The 17,128-nt window shown below is 35.1% G+C and overlaps 2 protein-coding genes and 1 long non-coding RNA gene across 5 annotated transcripts; 2 read left to right on the forward strand and 1 right to left on the reverse strand.

Moving 5' to 3' along the window:
• Positions 1-4,330: 4,330 nt before the first annotated feature.
• Positions 4,331-5,917, reverse strand: LOC131656264 (uncharacterized). Its single transcript, XR_009300044.1, has 2 exons — positions 5,126-5,917; positions 4,331-4,658 (listed from the first exon to the last, which is right to left on the reverse strand). It is a non-coding gene; the product is annotated as an uncharacterized LOC131656264 (long non-coding RNA).
• A 1,499-nt stretch (positions 5,918-7,416) lies between these two features.
• LOC131658463 (uncharacterized) lies at positions 7,417-7,965 on the forward strand. The gene has a single exon (XM_058927754.1). It carries the CDS (start codon positions 7,417-7,419, stop codon positions 7,963-7,965), a length of 549 nt encoding a protein of 182 aa, XP_058783737.1.
• A 1,852-nt stretch (positions 7,966-9,817) lies between these two features.
• LOC131662127 (putative receptor protein kinase ZmPK1) lies at positions 9,818-16,394 on the forward strand. Of its 3 annotated transcripts, XR_009301387.1 has the most exons (5): positions 9,818-12,503; positions 13,231-13,464; positions 13,569-13,632; positions 14,237-15,335; positions 15,571-16,390. XR_009301387.1 is itself a non-coding variant. In XM_058931823.1 (1 exon), exon 1 carries the CDS (start codon positions 9,948-9,950, stop codon positions 12,396-12,398), a length of 2,451 nt encoding a protein of 816 aa, XP_058787806.1. In that variant the 5' UTR covers positions 9,818-9,947; the 3' UTR covers positions 12,399-12,588. The 3 variants fall into 3 exon arrangements, 1 of the variants encoding a protein (XP_058787806.1); XR_009301386.1 differs by having other exon boundaries at positions 13,569-15,335; positions 15,571-16,394; XM_058931823.1 differs by lacking the exons at positions 13,231-13,464; positions 13,569-13,632; positions 14,237-15,335; positions 15,571-16,390 and having other exon boundaries at positions 9,818-12,588.
• Positions 16,395-17,128: the final 734 nt, after the last annotated feature.

The raw sequence follows: 17,128 nt of genomic DNA on the forward strand, positions 1-17,128 counted from the left end.
AAAGAATAAACATGCTTGTTTAACGTCATAAGCTCGACGCCTGTTATTAAAGTACGTTTCTTCAAGTTACTTCCGTCAAGTTATTCCTAACCACACACAAGAAAACGTGAAAGGAAACAAACAATAATATAATAAATTCACAAGTATAAAGAAAATATGTACAAGTGTAGTAAACATACACAAGTTTTAATATAAACAAGTGAGAATATACAAAATGTGCGATATGTACAAAACTCAACACTATAGAAACTATTGCAATGCAAATTCAATAAAACACCAATCCCCGGCAACGACGCCATTTTGTTGAAGCGGTAAAGCAATAAAAGTTTTGGAAGTATTTATCCGGGAAATTATCGTCTCCACAGGGATTAGTGTATTGAACTGCCGTTCAATAAGTCTCGTGTTTATGAGTTTGGGTTAAAATGAGTTTAAAGTAAATTGTGGGAATTAAACTATGAACAAGAACAAGAATTTCATTATTCGGACAATAGAGACTCTCGAGATTTGGAACTCATATACCCGTTAAATACTTAAACTTACTACTCAGTTGAAATCAACCTAAACTACTAATCAACATCATCACGTATCGCTCACACAGAGGTTATGTCTAACACAAAGTGAGACAACGACCGTATTACTCGCGTCGACGATCTCTCAGCACAACACGAGCAACACAGAAGCATTAAGAACCGACACTACAGTGAATACTAAGTTCTAATCTATCTCTAGAGTTAAAACCTAATAAATGTTCTTCCTAAACCCGGATTCAAATCATCCATCTCTCCAACAATCCAAACCCACATAGAGAAAGCAATCACTAATGAAGATTTGTAATGAAAGCATTAAACAACACCATGAGCAATAAATATACATATAAACAAAGCATACTTACAACAAAACCCCAACATAAATAGTTACAAAGAGAAGAGGAAGAGAAGAAAACCCAATTTCTCGCGGTGTCAAACACGATCCACTAAGCTCCCGACCCCGGATCATCCATGAGCAAGCCATAAATGTTGTTTTCTAAGCTCTAATGTACAAAAAATGAAGGTGATGACTTTGGGAACAAATACCCCAAAGCATAACCCTAAAAAATCGGATTTTTCCCTATTTAATGACTTTCCAAACTGCCCAGAGCGCGCTTAGCCCGCTCAACAGAAAATTGAAATCTTATTTTGGCCATATCTTGAAAACCGTAACTCCGATTTGCGTCCGGTTCGAAGCGTTGAAAAGCTTATTTCATGCTCTATCTAACAATGAATAAATATCAATAAAATTGATTATTTTTCTCATATTTTTTTTGAGCCTTATCCGCCGACGAACTCCTCAAAATCACGTGTTTGAAGCCGTGTCTTCGACACTTTATTGATCGTGCTCCAAATACGCATCAATACCTACAAAAAGACACAAAAACTATCAAACAGTATAAAAGTTTATGAAAATACAACTATTCACAAAGTATACGGATTTACAAACAAAACGAATTATTTAAACGGTATTAACAAAAAGTATCGATAAGTGCAACAAATTATATACACAAAATAATGATATTTTTGCACTTATCAGTGCTCAATGTTTCTTCTTAATCCTAATGACTTTCTATTTAGGACTCCCCTTAAAAATAAGAACCCCTCTCACTTTCTCTCAATCACTTACCCCTAATGATAAACTTCAATCACATGTCAATTAATCGTTGAATTTACAACTCAACTAAGACAAACCAACAACTATGTCTTGTTACTGAAACAATTAACATTTATTTTCAACTATGTCATCACTTACACACCGCACAAAATTCCATTTTTGCCCTCTGCTTCCGTAGATGCACTTCTAGAAGCACCTCATTTATCCAAAGAAATTGATTTCTTCCGTAGGTACATCTACGGAAGTATAATAAACTAGTATATATGGGGAAAAATACACATAAAATCAGTTCAGGGATTTTCCCATAGGTGTACCTATGGAATGGCTTAGCACCACATTATTCCGTAGATGCATCTACGGATGTGTCTGTTATAGTTTGAACCAGCATGATCACTCCCCCCTTTGTTTCATTTCTTCAAGCTCTCCATATTCCACACCCTAAAAACCCTACATCATCAATACCTTATTTAACTCCAAGACTCAAAATTTTTGGTGCAACAAATCAAAGGGAGCAAGAGGAGTATGAATTTCAGGTAAATATTCATCTTCAACCACTATATTGTTCATATTATGCAACTAATTTCTGTGAAAAAAAGTTACGCTGCTTCCGTAGATGCATCTACGGAACGTGTTAAGGAAGAACACTTACGTAGGTGCATCTACGAAACAATTCCTGAGTTTTTTTTTCAGCAGTTTTGTAATTCTGTATAATTTTGGCAATTGTTTGTAAATAGGTATGGTGCATCCCGATAATACTTCAAGAGAATTAGCTCCTTTAGTCGATGTTTGTACGAGTGTTATTGGGGTAGTCGCAAAGATGGTAGATGTCGGAGGTGACATTAGTAGCAAGTAAGAATTTGATGATCGTGAAAGCATGCTTACATGGATTCGTAGGAATGCAACTAACCTTGGTTTTGGTGTGGTAATAGGAATATCAGATAATGGTACGACAAGAAGAAACCCGTTTGTAGAAATGTTGTGCGAAAGAAGCGGGAAATACCATCCTCCTCTAAAGAATTTTAAAAGAGACGACACGGGTACTAGAAAATGTGAGTGTCCATTTAAAATCCGTTGTTACATGTTGGCTAGCAAGAAGTGGAGATTCTCCATTATTTGTGGTTTGCATAACCATGATTTGTGCGCAAAATTACAAGGACATCTTAGTGTTTGTCGGCTCAATCCGAAAGAGAAGACATCTATTAAAGACATGTCCTTGAATCTTGTATAACTGAAAAATATACTTGCCACATTGAAAAGGAAGGAACCCGACAACGTATCGAATATAAGACAAGTGTATAATCAACAGTACCGCAATAATAAGGCAAGTAGGGGAGATAGGAGTGAAATGCAACAATTGTTGAAAATGTTGGATGCTAACAAATACGTGTCACGATACAGAACTTGCGATGAGGAGGTTATGGTCCAAGATATCTTTTGGACTCATTCGGATTCGATAAAGTTGTTCAACACTTTCCCGACAGTGCTCCTTCTCGATTCTACCTACAAGACCAACAAATATCGACTTCCATTATTTGAGATGGTTGGTGTTACATCTACCGAGAAGACATTTGCCGTTGGTTTTGCTTTTTTAGAGTGTGAAAAAGAAGATAATTTTAGGTGGGCATTGGAGGTGTGTCGCTCACTTTTGAAGAAACAAGTCGAGATGCCTAAGGCGATTGTTACGGACCGCGACCCCACTTTGATGAATGCGGTTGCAAAGGTATTTCCTTCTTCTGATGCATTACTTTGTCGATATCACATATCATGTAATGTGAGAAGTTAGGTTAAACCCACTGTGGGGACGAAACAAATAGAGACCGAAGGTGGGAAACCGGTGAAGCCCAGAGTGGTTATTGACCAAATAATGGATGCATGGGCTCATATTGCAAGTTTGTCGACAAAATAATTGTATGCCGATGCCATATTGCAATTTCAGAAAATATGTGAAAAATATCTCGATTTATTGAAATACGTTGAAAGCACCATTCTTGACAAGGTGAAGGAGAAGTTTGTTTCTGCGTGGACTGATAAGGTCCGACACCTTAGGAATACAACCACCAATAGAATTGAGTTGACACATGCTACTTTGAAAAATTGGTTGTGTAATAGCAAGGGTGATTTGTGTCGAGGTTGGTGTTTCACCCCAAAATTTGCCCATCTAATTTTACTCCTAACTGGCTTATTGCTTTAGAATCATTCGCATCTTAGGCCATCAATAAAAATCATACATTCATCAATAATTTGAAAATGAGATTAAGGATCTTGGATGTCAAGGATTTTATTTAGAGACTGAAGGTTTAAGCTCACAAAAGAGTAAATTGATTGGTTGAATTTCTTCGCATACAAGATATCGTGTTTTAGGCATTATTCAAGGTTATCACAATTCAAGGATTCAAAGTATGTTTTTATTCAAAGATGTCAAGAAGTTCTTACATCTCTAGCCCGTATGGTGATTATCTCAAGTTCAAGGGTGAAGCTTAAAGCCCATTTATCCATGATTTATTCATGTTGCAAGAAGGGAAACCAAAGAGAAAATAATTGAAACTTTGAAACTATGGTTATTACAAATTCAAGAAAACATTATGTGTCTGCATAAGTCCATATTAAAGAATATTTCATTGTGATTAAAGTTACCAGTAGAATTTCACATACTTCCAACATCATCCAAAACCAATACATTTCAAAATTCATTTCAACATGTCCAATCCATTATACATATCCATTACAAAAAAATCTCATGTCATATACAACCTCAATCATTACCATTACATCATATTACACAAAAAAAAGGGTACACTTTATTTACAATCAAGTTACAATTCCATCCTAAATTACAAATATCTTTAATCCAAACAAATTCCATAAAGGACCATCTTTTTCTACATCAAATTCATCCTTCCTTTTCCTTTTGGTCTTCAAAGTTTCCTCCACCTTCAAGTCACTAACAGCCTACATCCAAACAATCAATACAAGTTCACTTTACAATCAGCTCTGAACCATTCAGTTAACAGCTCCTGCAACATTTTCAGCAAAACACATTAATCCCTAGTAAATAAAACCGAAACAGACCCTGCACATTGATCAAACCAGCAACCATTACATTTACAAATCAGTCCTACACCTGTTCATTCATGACAAAAAAAGAAAACAGTCCTATATAATTCAAACACTCCACATCCATTCAAAATCTAACAAGTTCACTAGTATTTAACAGAAAAAACCAGTTACAAATTGACCACACCTAACTTCTCAACAGAATAACTACCAAACAGAATAACAACCTAGCCAAGTCATAACCACTTCTCATAACTACCATGTAACTATCAAAAGCTGAAATAACAGAATCAGTTATTAATCTCTAACCACCTAACTTCTATAACTAACTCCCTAACAGAATCAAAACCAACTAACAGATTTGATAACTACCTTCTAACAGATTAACTGAATCAAAACAGAGGAAGAAGGGAACTTGATGACCTACCTATATAACTCTGCACTCGATTCATTCTTCAGGTCCTCCGCCATTTTTCACTTTTATTCATCATCATCTTCATCTCTTCACTCTTCCACCTCTTCCCTCATCCACCATTCACCATCCATCACAAGCCACATCATCATCACCTTCACTCAACCTTCACCACTTCTGCAACTCCCTCTCCACAATTCACTTTCATCTTCATTCTTTCAGAACCTCCATTCTTCTCACCACTCTATCTTCATCTCTGAACCTCTCTCAATCTTCTCCAATCACATTCTTCAATCTTCTCCAATTATCTTCAATCACCAACAGAAAAAAAGGAGAAGAGAAAACCAGATAACAGAAAAAGAAAATCGATTGGGACTAACCTCATAACAGAAGAACCTTCATATTTTTTCTCTCTGATTCGATCTGTAACATCTTCATCATCATCATAACTCCTTCAAACGCATCCATATCATCATCAACACTTCAATGTTGCGTCAATCACCAGTATCGGTCTTTATCGCATATCTTCGTCGCATCTTCGTTCTCATTGCAAACATGATTCAACAATCTTCATAATACTCATCCGCGAATCTGCGCTTACAACAACAACGTTCATCATCATCTCCATCGCACAAATTGGCTATCTGCTCGCGATTACATCTAGTTGAGATCGAAAGAGAGACGAACGAAGAGAGAGCGATCGGAGAAAATCCGTCGCCGTCGCAAGCACATTTGAGAGAAGAAGTCCAAGCGCCATTCATGTAACCCTAAATCCCAATTCCATTTTTTTATTTCTCTTTTATTTAATTTTTTTCATTTTCATTTATTAGTGTTATTGATTTGAAAACGAAAATATAATTTAGTGGATCAACTCAATGATCTTGGGCCTGTACCGAATCTCTTCTTAACACTCCCTTTGGCTCAATACCGTCTTTTTTGGCAAGAAAACAATAATCAAATTGGATCAAAACGTGCTGAAACACACAAATCATTGGGCCGAATCATTGTTATGCACCCCCATCGGGCCCAAGATATCACCATTTTTTTTTGTTGATAAGAAAAATCTAAGCAAATCTGGATCAAACGCCCCTTGGGCCAAACTCAAACTGGGCCCTAAGCCTTTGCTAAACAGGCCCCTAATTTCAATATGCACCCCCCATGTTTCCATCTTTTTTGGTCTAGATTTTATTAGATTTTTGCCATTTCTTCTTAGTAAATAAAACTAATTTTCTACCATCATTTTTAGCCTTTAATACATAATTTTTGACATATAAAAATAATCACAAAAATATTTGTTTTAGGCTAATTGTTTTAATCCTTTTTGCTTGACTTGTAATTCAATTTCTCCCATAAAAATCAATATAAAAATAATAGTATCTTTAGCCCATTTTTGTTCTATATTTTTGACTTGATATTTCATGCTTATGTGTGATTTTGTACCATTGCGCCATTCTCAATTTTTGCTTCTAATGTGACTTTATTTTCATGTCTCTTTAATTCCTAACTTTAGGTAGAAACCATGATAACATTAGGATCTAGAAATTCCCTTTTTAACACTTAGGACTTAGAAATCTCTTTTAATTCATATTAGATTAGGTTCCTTTCCTTTTTCTTTTGAACTTTAAAACATTTAATAAAGGAAGAGGCGGATCACACTTTACTAATAGTGGGAGAGAAATGAGTGGGATTTATTCCCTAATCTGTTTCTCAATCACTATATGATGGGAGAGAAATGAGTGGGATTCATTCCCTAATCAGTTTCTCTACCATCATACACTTTTATGTGATTCAACTCGCAGATTAATTCCCCTTAAAAATCACCAATCAAAAACATCTAAAACACTTAATAAAGGCTCAGACCTAAACAAAGTAATGAAGTGGTGCGAAGCCTTGTATTAGGTTTTGTTCATCATGAAGTTACATAAAAAAAACAAAACAATCTTCTCTCTTCTCTCTCTTGCCTTCAGGGCATTCTTTCCCTTAATCGGACACGTTATTTCCGCTCTATTCTCAGCTTAAGACTCCAGAGGTCGAGCAGCGGAGTGTGAATGTAACTTCGTCCACTAAAAAAACACAAAAACAAACTAAAACATGTGAGCCGAACTACGACGCTCTGATTCCTGAAAAGGATACGTAGGCATTAGGTCGCGGGGCCTAAGCGAGCACAATTATTTATAAACCTTTTTCCACGTGTTTCTTTTTCTTTCATTTGCATGCATTCCCTTTGCATTAAGCTATAGATTTACACACCCTTTAGATAGAAACAAACATAGGTGGATGCCATCGAGTTTCCAAAAACAACCGACATGAAACTTTTTTTAGATTTAGGAGCGGAAAAGAGTTTGTCGACGTGCTTACAATATGAAGGAGACCGTGTAGAAGCTAAATTTGAATCGGTTAACGAAGCTCTTGTTTCTTGGTTGGGCGCTTACGCACCAACTTCAAAATGGATGAGATTCCCGAAAATGGAACATCTTATTGCATGCGCATATGACATGGTATGCATTGACTTGATGCATTATGGTTTTTCGGAAACCTTTTTTCTGCTCTGCACTGCACCTCCTACAAATCCAAATGATCGTATTATGTGTGTTGGATGGCTCGCAAAATCGAAACATGTTGTGCAAGTTTACTTGAAACCGGGATGCCCCATACCACCTACGTCACCAGAATGGGCGCTTCATCATACCGAAGCAGCCGAGACGTGGCCAGATCATTTTTTGGATAGGATGCACGATTTCGAAAGGTTGAACAACATCGAAAAGGAATCAAATGCCGAAAAGTCAAGATTAGAACCTCCAATAGATTTAACTAGCGACTGTTTTTTTGATGTATTTTCTAGTTTCAAAGTGTAATATATGCACTCTATAACATTGCTATATAATCTTTTTTGTCAAGTATTAGTTTATGTGTTTATGTGTTTGTGTCTTTTTCCTTCTACTACTGCTACTACATTGAGTTATGTTTAAAAAACTAACAGGGAAACTTCCATAGATGTATCCACGGAAGGGTCTGATATTGAAAATTATGGGTGTTTACTGTAGATGCATCTACGGAATGGAGAAATCTATGACCCTTCCGTGGATATATCTACGGGACGTTCTATGACAGAAATTGTGTGGTCTATATTCACCAAAGGCTTCTATAAATTTGGTGTTTCTAGGGTTGCAATACACACAAACACAACACACAAACCCTAAACACAAACAAAAATGGCTCACATAAGGCCTTGTTCATTGCAGCGAACATCATCCAAGCGTCCCGATCCTGAACTGATTTATCGCAGAAGGGATGGACATGTTATCTTCTCTCCCGTCAAACCCCTCATGCCAATTAGAATTTGGAACATCCATTCCTTCGACCAACTCAAGAGGACTCAGATGTCTTATTTAGAGGGGGAGTACAAACCCGACAAAGTCATTAGAAGGATCCAGAGGCTTAGAACAAGAACCTCGTCTGAGACCGGAGAAAAGGAACGTTGGTGGAATGAAGTGGAAGACGACGTTGATTCCGTTCTAATGACGCATGAATCAGATGACATTGTTTTAACTGTTGTAATTTCTTAGATCTCTTAGTTTTTTTAATTTTCAATGTATCTTTTAATCAATGCCGATTTTAATCAATGAATAGATCTTTTATCGTTACAAATGTTGTTGTTCTGGTTTTTTGAGTATGAGTTTGTTCTGTGGATGCATCTACGGAAGTATTTCGTATGTGCATCTACGAAACAAAACAACATTAACAAAAAAAAAAGAAGGTGCTTCCAGAGATGCATCTACGGAAGCACGAAGACATTTTTGCTAATTTGGTGGTGCGTAAGGTCTTTGTTTTAACAAATATATCAATTTTTTTACACTTCATTATCACTTTTGTACTAAAAAACAATTAAATAAATTTTAAAAAACAGTACACTTTAGTTAAATATTTTTAATTAAATTGAATATAAAATAATTAAACAATAATAAAAAAAATACAATTAAAGCACAAAGTCAAATTCTAGCAAAAACACAACACAACTAACTAAAATAAAAGCATACATTGAAATGGAAAGAAAGATAGAATCGGTCAGAAAATTTTCAAAATTCACAATACAAAAGCCGAAAAAAAGAATAAATTGTCTGTAAATCTAACAAACATTAATGGATTCAACGAATAATTCAATAGGACCAAATCTCATATTTATTTATTTATTTCTATAGTAGTATGTTGACGTGGCTTCATTTTAATCATAGAGATTGAAAGTCGCTTCCCGTTTCCTGTCGTCAACTAATGGATAATCTGTTTCCCGGAAATGACTACGTAGAAAACAAAAATTATTTAATAGTTTTCTTAGGAAAAATCGAAACTCTTTTAATAATGGGAAATCCCACTAATAAAGCAAGAAGTTCAACGTAGGTTTCGTTGAAAAAGATAGCTGCAAAAATTGACCTTAGATTTCAAAATGTCTACTCTAGACCCGCAAAATATAATCAAGATTTATAAACATAAAAAACACATAAAAAGTGGGGAAAAAAATCATCATGCATGTTATCATTATTTTAAAATTGATATTATTGTTCAACATGTCAATTTTTAATTAAACACTGTGTTATAAATACGTGTAAACACGTGTAGACGTAACAACTGATTTTTTTTTTTCTTCTCTCCTTTATTTTATCAAGCCTTTTTTGGATTATTGCATTCACATTACTACGGTCTATTCAAATTATCCAAAGTAAGTAGCATTATCATTCTATTTTTGTTTTGACCGAAACAAACCAAAACAGTTCACTACAGTCTGTATATAATAGCACCAATCTTCTTCCCTCAACCTACCACACCATCCCAATTCCCAACAATGTCTCCTTCACCATCCCATTTCTTCATCACAGTCCTCATCATCCTCTTCAATTTCCACCACTCCTCTTCATTCTCTCTCTCAGTAGAAAACCCTGACCAAAACTTCATACTCTCACCCAAACGCACATTCACCGCAGGCTTCTACCCCGTAGGTGACAATGCTTATTCATTCGCCATTTGGTTCACGCAAAAACACAAACACCTTAACAGCAACAACAACAACTACAACGCCACCGTTGTTTGGATGGCAAACCGTGACCAACCAGTAAACGGAAAACGCTCAACGCTTTCTATTCTCAAAACCGGCAACCTCGTCTTAACGGATGCAGCTCAATCTAATATTTGGTCTACAGACACTACCTCATCAAAACCACTTCAATTACTCTTACATGACACCGGTAACCTCGTTCTTCAAGAACTAAACACAAACGGTTCCATCAATAGCAATAGCAATAGCACTCTATGGCAAAGCTTCGATTTCCCAACAGATACACTTCTCCCAGACCAACCCCTCACCAGATTCACCAAACTCGTTTCATCTCGAAGCGAAACAAATCACTCATCTGGTTTCTACAAACTCTTTTTCGACAACGACAACGTTCTTCGTCTTCTATACGAAGGTCCAAGAGTTTCAAGTGTTTTTTGGCCGGATCCTTGGGTTACTAGCAACGGTGCTGCTGGTAGTGGTAGCAGATCAACTTTCAACAGTAGCAGAATCGCTTCTTTGGATTCATTTGGTAGGTTTAGTTCCTCTGATAATTTCGTTTTCAATGCTTCTGATTATGGAACATTGTTGCAACGTAGACTTACACTTGACCATGATGGGAATGTTCGCATTTATAGTAGAATAGACGAGGAACAAAGTTGGTTTGTTTCTGGTCAATTTAAACAACAACCTTGTTTCGTTCATGGGATTTGTGGACCGAATAGTACTTGTAGTAATGATCCGGTGAATGGTAGAAAGTGTTCTTGTTTACCTGGTTATGTTTGGATTAATGATCAAGATAATTATCAAGGTTGCAGACCTAATTTTCAGCTTTCTTGCAGTAACAAGACTAGTGAGTCAAGGTTTTTGGCTTTACCTCATGTTGATTTTTATGGATATGATTATGGTTTCTTTGTGAATAAAACTTACAAAGAATGTGAGGATCTGTGTTTGCAATTCTGTGGTTGTGCTGGATTTCAGTATACTTTTAACGCTGAATATGGTGGTAATTATTGGTGTTATCCGAAGATTCAGTTACTTAATGGCCATCATTCACAGAGTTTTCTAGGATCATTCTACTTGAAATTGCCAAAAAATAGTGATTTTGTTGATCAGATGAAGATTCAACAAAATGGGATGGGAATGGTTTGTTCAACAAAAGGAGTAGTAGAGCTTGAGCGAGAATACATAAAAGAGAAAGAAAATGGTTCCTTGAAGTTCATGCTTTGGTTTGCTGGTGCTTTAGGTGGAGTTGAGCTCTTGGGATTTTTTCTGGTGTGGTTTTTCTTGTTTAGAAGTAGCAGAAACTCTGATGAAGACAATAATGGGTATATTCTAGCAGCAGGGTTTAGGAAATTTAGTTTCTCTGAATTGAAACAAGCTACAAAAGGTTTTAGTCAAGAGATTGGAAGAGGTGCTGGAGGAAGCGTCTATCAGGCTGTTTTATCTGATAATCGAGTCGCTGCGATAAAGCGTCTGCATGAAGCAAATAACGGAGAGAGTGAGAGTGAGTTTCTTGCTGAGGTTAGCATCATTGGAAGGCTTAACCACATGAATTTGATTGGAATGTGGGGTTATTGTGCAGAGGGAAAGCATAGGTTGTTGGTTTATGAGTACATGGAAAAGGGTACTTTAGCTGATAATCTCTCATCAAATGAACTTGATTGGGGTAAAAGGTATAACATTGCTATGGGAACTGCAAAGGGTCTTGCTTATTTACATGAGGAGTGTTTGGAGTGGATTTTGCATTGTGATATAAAGCCACAAAACATTCTTATTGACTCTGATTACCAACCTAAGGTAGCAGATTTTGGTTTGTCTAAGCTATTGAATAGGGATGACCTTGATAATTCAAATTTCTCAAGGATAAGAGGGACAAGAGGTTACATGGCACCAGAGTGGGTTTTCAACTTGCAAATCACATCTAAGGTTGATGTTTATAGCTATGGAGTTGTGGTGTTGGAAATGATTACTGGAAAGAGTCCAACAACTGGTATACAGATCAAAGAAGAGTTGTGTCATGAGAGGTTGGTAACATGGGTCAGGGAGAAAAGGAGAAATGGATTAGAAGTTGGTTGTTGGGTAGAACAAATTGTTGATCCTAAATTAGGATCAAATTATGATGTTAAGAAAATGGAGACTTTGGCAAATGTTGCTTTGGATTGTGTAGCAGATGATAAAGATGTTAGACCCACCATGAGTCAAGTTGTTGAGAGACTTCTAAGTCATGAGCATAATTATTGATAGTATGCCCAATAAATAGCCATATCTCATGGCTATTAATTACTCCACTGTTCTACTTCTTATGTTTCCATTATTCTCTACATGTAACTTGATTCAAGAACCTATGTGAGTTCGATTACCACTCATAATATGTGTTAGTGTGGTAAATTCTGAGATAATGAATAATAAGTGCCTCATCATAATTTTCATATCTCTATTTTATATCACATCTCTATTTTATATCTGTCTATTTTAAGCTCAATCAAATAAAATAAATAAACTTATCACTTATTTTATACATTATCATAGAAGGAACAAGAGCTCTTTGTGCTCAATGACCTTGAAGAGACAACAAGTCTTCTGTAAATACATTCAGGTTCATATTGCAGGATTCACATTCTGCAACTGCTTGGTCACATATATATGTTTGTGAGAAGGATATTGAAGGAACTAATTGAATTTTTAAATGATCCCATATATTATGATTTCGTTCATTTTTATTTTTAAATCTTAAATATATTTGAAAATATAGATGTAGTCCTCCAACTCTTTTTACACTGATAAAATTTACTTTTTGGGAATTGCTGGCTAAGAATCTAGCCAATTTAATGGGGTTTATCTTATAATTCTCCTTCTGCGTTTTTTAATCATCGCTGCATCTTATGTAATGGCCTTATTCAATACATGCCTGATTGATTCGAGTTTTTAGTACTTGGATTCAATTTGCATTTTATCAAACGTTATTGTTTGTTATAAGAAATTGAGGTGTGAAAATTTCAGAAGGTGAAAATGAAATCACACGTTTTAGTACTTTTCTCTTTTTTATGCTGATACTTTTGATTTTGATTTTCAGAGGATCGTCCAAGGAGATGTGAAATTTAGTGACTGTTATAGGAAGATCCTGGGAATGACAATTTCAGGGATGGCTGATGGCTTTGTCATCTCCCTAAGGTCCCTTGTCGTCCGAAACTCCGGAAACATTGCACCATTATTGCATGCTCGACATCTTCATTTTCAGAGAATGTTTAAGACCGGGTTGGGATTTCAACTACTGAAAATGGCACTGCAGTGCAGTCTTACTGCGCAGGTATTTTCATTGTCCACTTTGACCATTTTTCGCGTACATGTGATTCTGAGTTTTAACCCTCTCTTATTAATGTTGTTTTATCCTAATTGTTTTTTGTGCTGCAGCAATTTGGCGGGATGGGTGGCGACGATGCAGTGGGTGGTGATTTTGATGACGGTGATGATGAAGGTAAGTATGCTGTACAAACTGTGTGATGCAGCAATGCATGATTAAGTAATAGTACAAGATTTTACGGTGATAATGCATCAGAATTAAACTACATATAAAAAAAATACAATATTGAAAGGGATGTTAATCCTGAGTAGAATGAAGATCTTACTCTTTCTGTCTTAGATCCTAATCAGATCGTTTCAATTGTAAGTAAGTTAATTGCGGCGCTGTATCGGTTACTCTTTCTGTTATGATTGAATTGACTTGAACATCAAGCTATTTAGTACAAAATGTTGTTAAATAGCGGCGCGCTATAGTACTTTAGCCCAGCCAAAATATGAAAAAATTGTTGATTGTCAAACGTGTTTCAAATTTTAACTTTATCTTGTGTTTTGTTTTCCAATAGATTTCTTCATTTAAAATTTCCTTTGAATGAATGTGTAAATATGAATATGAGAGGAGGATGAATGAGTACTTATAGAGGTCTTAATTCTATAAAAGTTTGAAAGACAATGTTGGTTATGTTATAAAGCTATAATTACATGATGATCATTTAGAGTTCATTTGTTGAGAAGCTTGATGCTCCACTCTAATATATTTACAAAACTCCAATACTTGGAAGAAAGTATTGTTCAACTGTTTTCAGAAAGTTGACGACGAGGTTGGAGGAATCGGTGCAGGTAGTAGCGAGAGTAACGGCGGGGGATCTGAGTCTAACATTGAACCTATTGCTCCTAAGACTGCTGGCTCCACTGCAGTGGTTGCCATTTTAAGTCAAACACACATAATAATTGCAAACTGCGGGGATTCACGAGCTGTCTTGTATCGCGGGAAAGAAGCCATGGCGTTGTCTGCTGATCACAAAGTAAGGACTTTCATCCCTGTTTTGTAATATTTTTGATGGTTTTATGTCGGAAGATGAAGTTGTGTCTAATAATTAAAGAAGGAATTCAGCAGCCAACCATTGTAGTGGTTGGAGATCAGTCTTTTGGAAAATCAAATGTTCTTGAATCTCTTGCTGGTATCAGCTTGCCCCGTGGCCAAGGAATCTGCACTAGGGTTCCTTTGGTTATGCGCCTTCAGAATCACCCACTTCCACAACCAGAGCTTATATTGGAGTATTATGGCAAGAATGTTTCAACTGATGAGACTAATGTCTCATGCAATTAATACTGCTTCTGAAGAGCTTACTGGGACAGCCAAAGGCATTTCTAACACACCACTGACTTTGATTGTGAACAAGAATGGTGTTCCTGATCTTACCATGGTTGACCTTTCTGGAATAACTCGTGTGCCGGTTCATGGTCAACCGGATAACATCTAAGATCAGATAAAGGATATCGTCATGGATAATATAACTCCTGAAGAGAGTATTATCTTAAATGTTCTCTCTGCAACTGTTGATTTTACAACTTGTGAGTCTATTAGGATGTCACAAACTGTTGATAAAACTGGTCTGAGAACTTTAGTTGTTGTCACAAAGGCTGATAAGTCTCCAGAAGGTTTGTTAGAGAAAGTAACTGCTGATGACGTGAATATAGGTCTTGGTTATGTTTGTGTGAGAAATAGGATTGGATAGGAGTCATACGAAGAGGCCAGAGAAGAAGAACTGAAGCTGTTTGAGTCGAATTTACTTCTTTTGAAAATTGATAAATTTATTGTTGGTATTCCTATTCTGGAGAGGCAACCAGGCCAATGATATAAGATATTCCCCCACACAGGTGAGTTATTCATCTCATGGCATTGTCATTTTGAAATGGTGAAATATACATGTCATTTTGTATGTAATTTTAAAGAATCTAAATTCCAATAAAATTATCTACATTATTTACCTATGTTTTAATGCTGTAAACATTCATTTAGAAGTAGAATTCATTTCTTCTTTTCCTTGATGCATTCTTTTATAAAAAAATTATGCTGACAACTCGATCTGACATCGATTCTATATTGGTCCAGGTATAATTACAGCAGCAGTTTGGGCTATTATTATGATCCAAATACAGGGATTTATTGCTTTGCAGAATCAGGGAAATGGTATTGTGTATTGATGATTCGTCTTAGTGCATGTCATGTATCATTTTTTTGTGTTTGTAGTATCTTGATTAACCATCTGAAACATGCCTTTAGATGTGAATGCTTTGCTCTTTTGTTTAAATCCTAATCCTATTCTGGTTATAGATATTTCTTATACTTGTATTTGGACTGTTTTCTTGCTGGGACTCAGATTTTGAAATCATGTATGGGTTTACATGTATGAAATTTGCTTTGGTTTTGTCTGTATTACTACTTTGATCCAATTTTCAATTTCATGCATATCACTGTTTCTTCTTACTTAATGCTGTCTTTCTGTTATAGGACGATGGACATCAACCAGCATGGTCTTAATATTGAAGCATAAAAACTTATAAATATAGTGTTCATGTTTCTATAACAATTAGAAAATTTAAATTATTATTTTTTATTTAAAGGATAAAATAGTTAGTTTAGGAGAAATATAAGGATGACACGTGAATCTTTCTAGGTGTTAGCTAAATAATTGGTTTGTTAGTTTTCTTCTGACTCTATATATAAAGACAAAGGATCTCACATACTCATTTACCTAATTAAAACTCATATTCTCGCTTCCCTCTCTACCTTTTGAATTTTGGTTTCAGCCTTCAATATGAGCAGTTCAAGAAATGATCCTATGTTTGGTCATGCAATGGTGTTTGTAACGAAAGCAAAATCGGTTGTTACCACAGAAATGTATAAGGAATTTTTAACACTCCTATATAATTACCATGCTAGAAGCGTTGATTTAAGAGTTTTCAAAGAATTCAATCAATCAATGAGAATTTTAGCTATAATGAAAATTGAGATTTACCTCATATTTTAAATATATATACATAAATATTTAACTTACTTAACCATTAAAGTATAATAATGCAAACAATATATATATATATATATATATATATATATATATATATATATATATATATATATATATATATATATATATATATATATATATATATATATATATATATATATATATCAGTTTAAAAAAACTTATAAAATCAATTAAAAAATCATCAAAATTAATTGAAGCAGTGCAACGAAAAATCAGCCTAAATATAAAATCATGACAAACTACTGTAAAAAATAATTTGACAAAGTAATGGCAATTATGTCTTTGTTTTTGTGCGTTTTATTTTAAAGCGTTTAAATAAGTGAAGAGACTAAAAATAGGGAAAAGTGAAATGAGGAACGGTATATAAATTATATCTGGTAATTTGAAATCTGATAATAGAGTCCTACAAGCAGTGACAAAATGAAATGATGTATGTTTGCCATCTCCATGCACTTCACTTAACCATTTTTCTCAATTGTTTCAATTATGTATTTATCTTTCTTTTTTATTATCAAAACTTAACTGTCACTCTTACAATATACTCCCTCCGTCCCAAATTATAAGAGAAAAAAACAAAATCACGTTTATTAAGAAAAGTAAAAACATAATCATTTAATTTAT

The sequence above is a fragment of the Vicia villosa genome, linkage group LG3 (assembly GCF_029867415.1).
Source record: "Vicia villosa cultivar HV-30 ecotype Madison, WI linkage group LG3, Vvil1.0, whole genome shotgun sequence".
In the NCBI taxonomy this organism is placed as follows: Eukaryota; Viridiplantae; Streptophyta; class Magnoliopsida; order Fabales; family Fabaceae; genus Vicia; species Vicia villosa.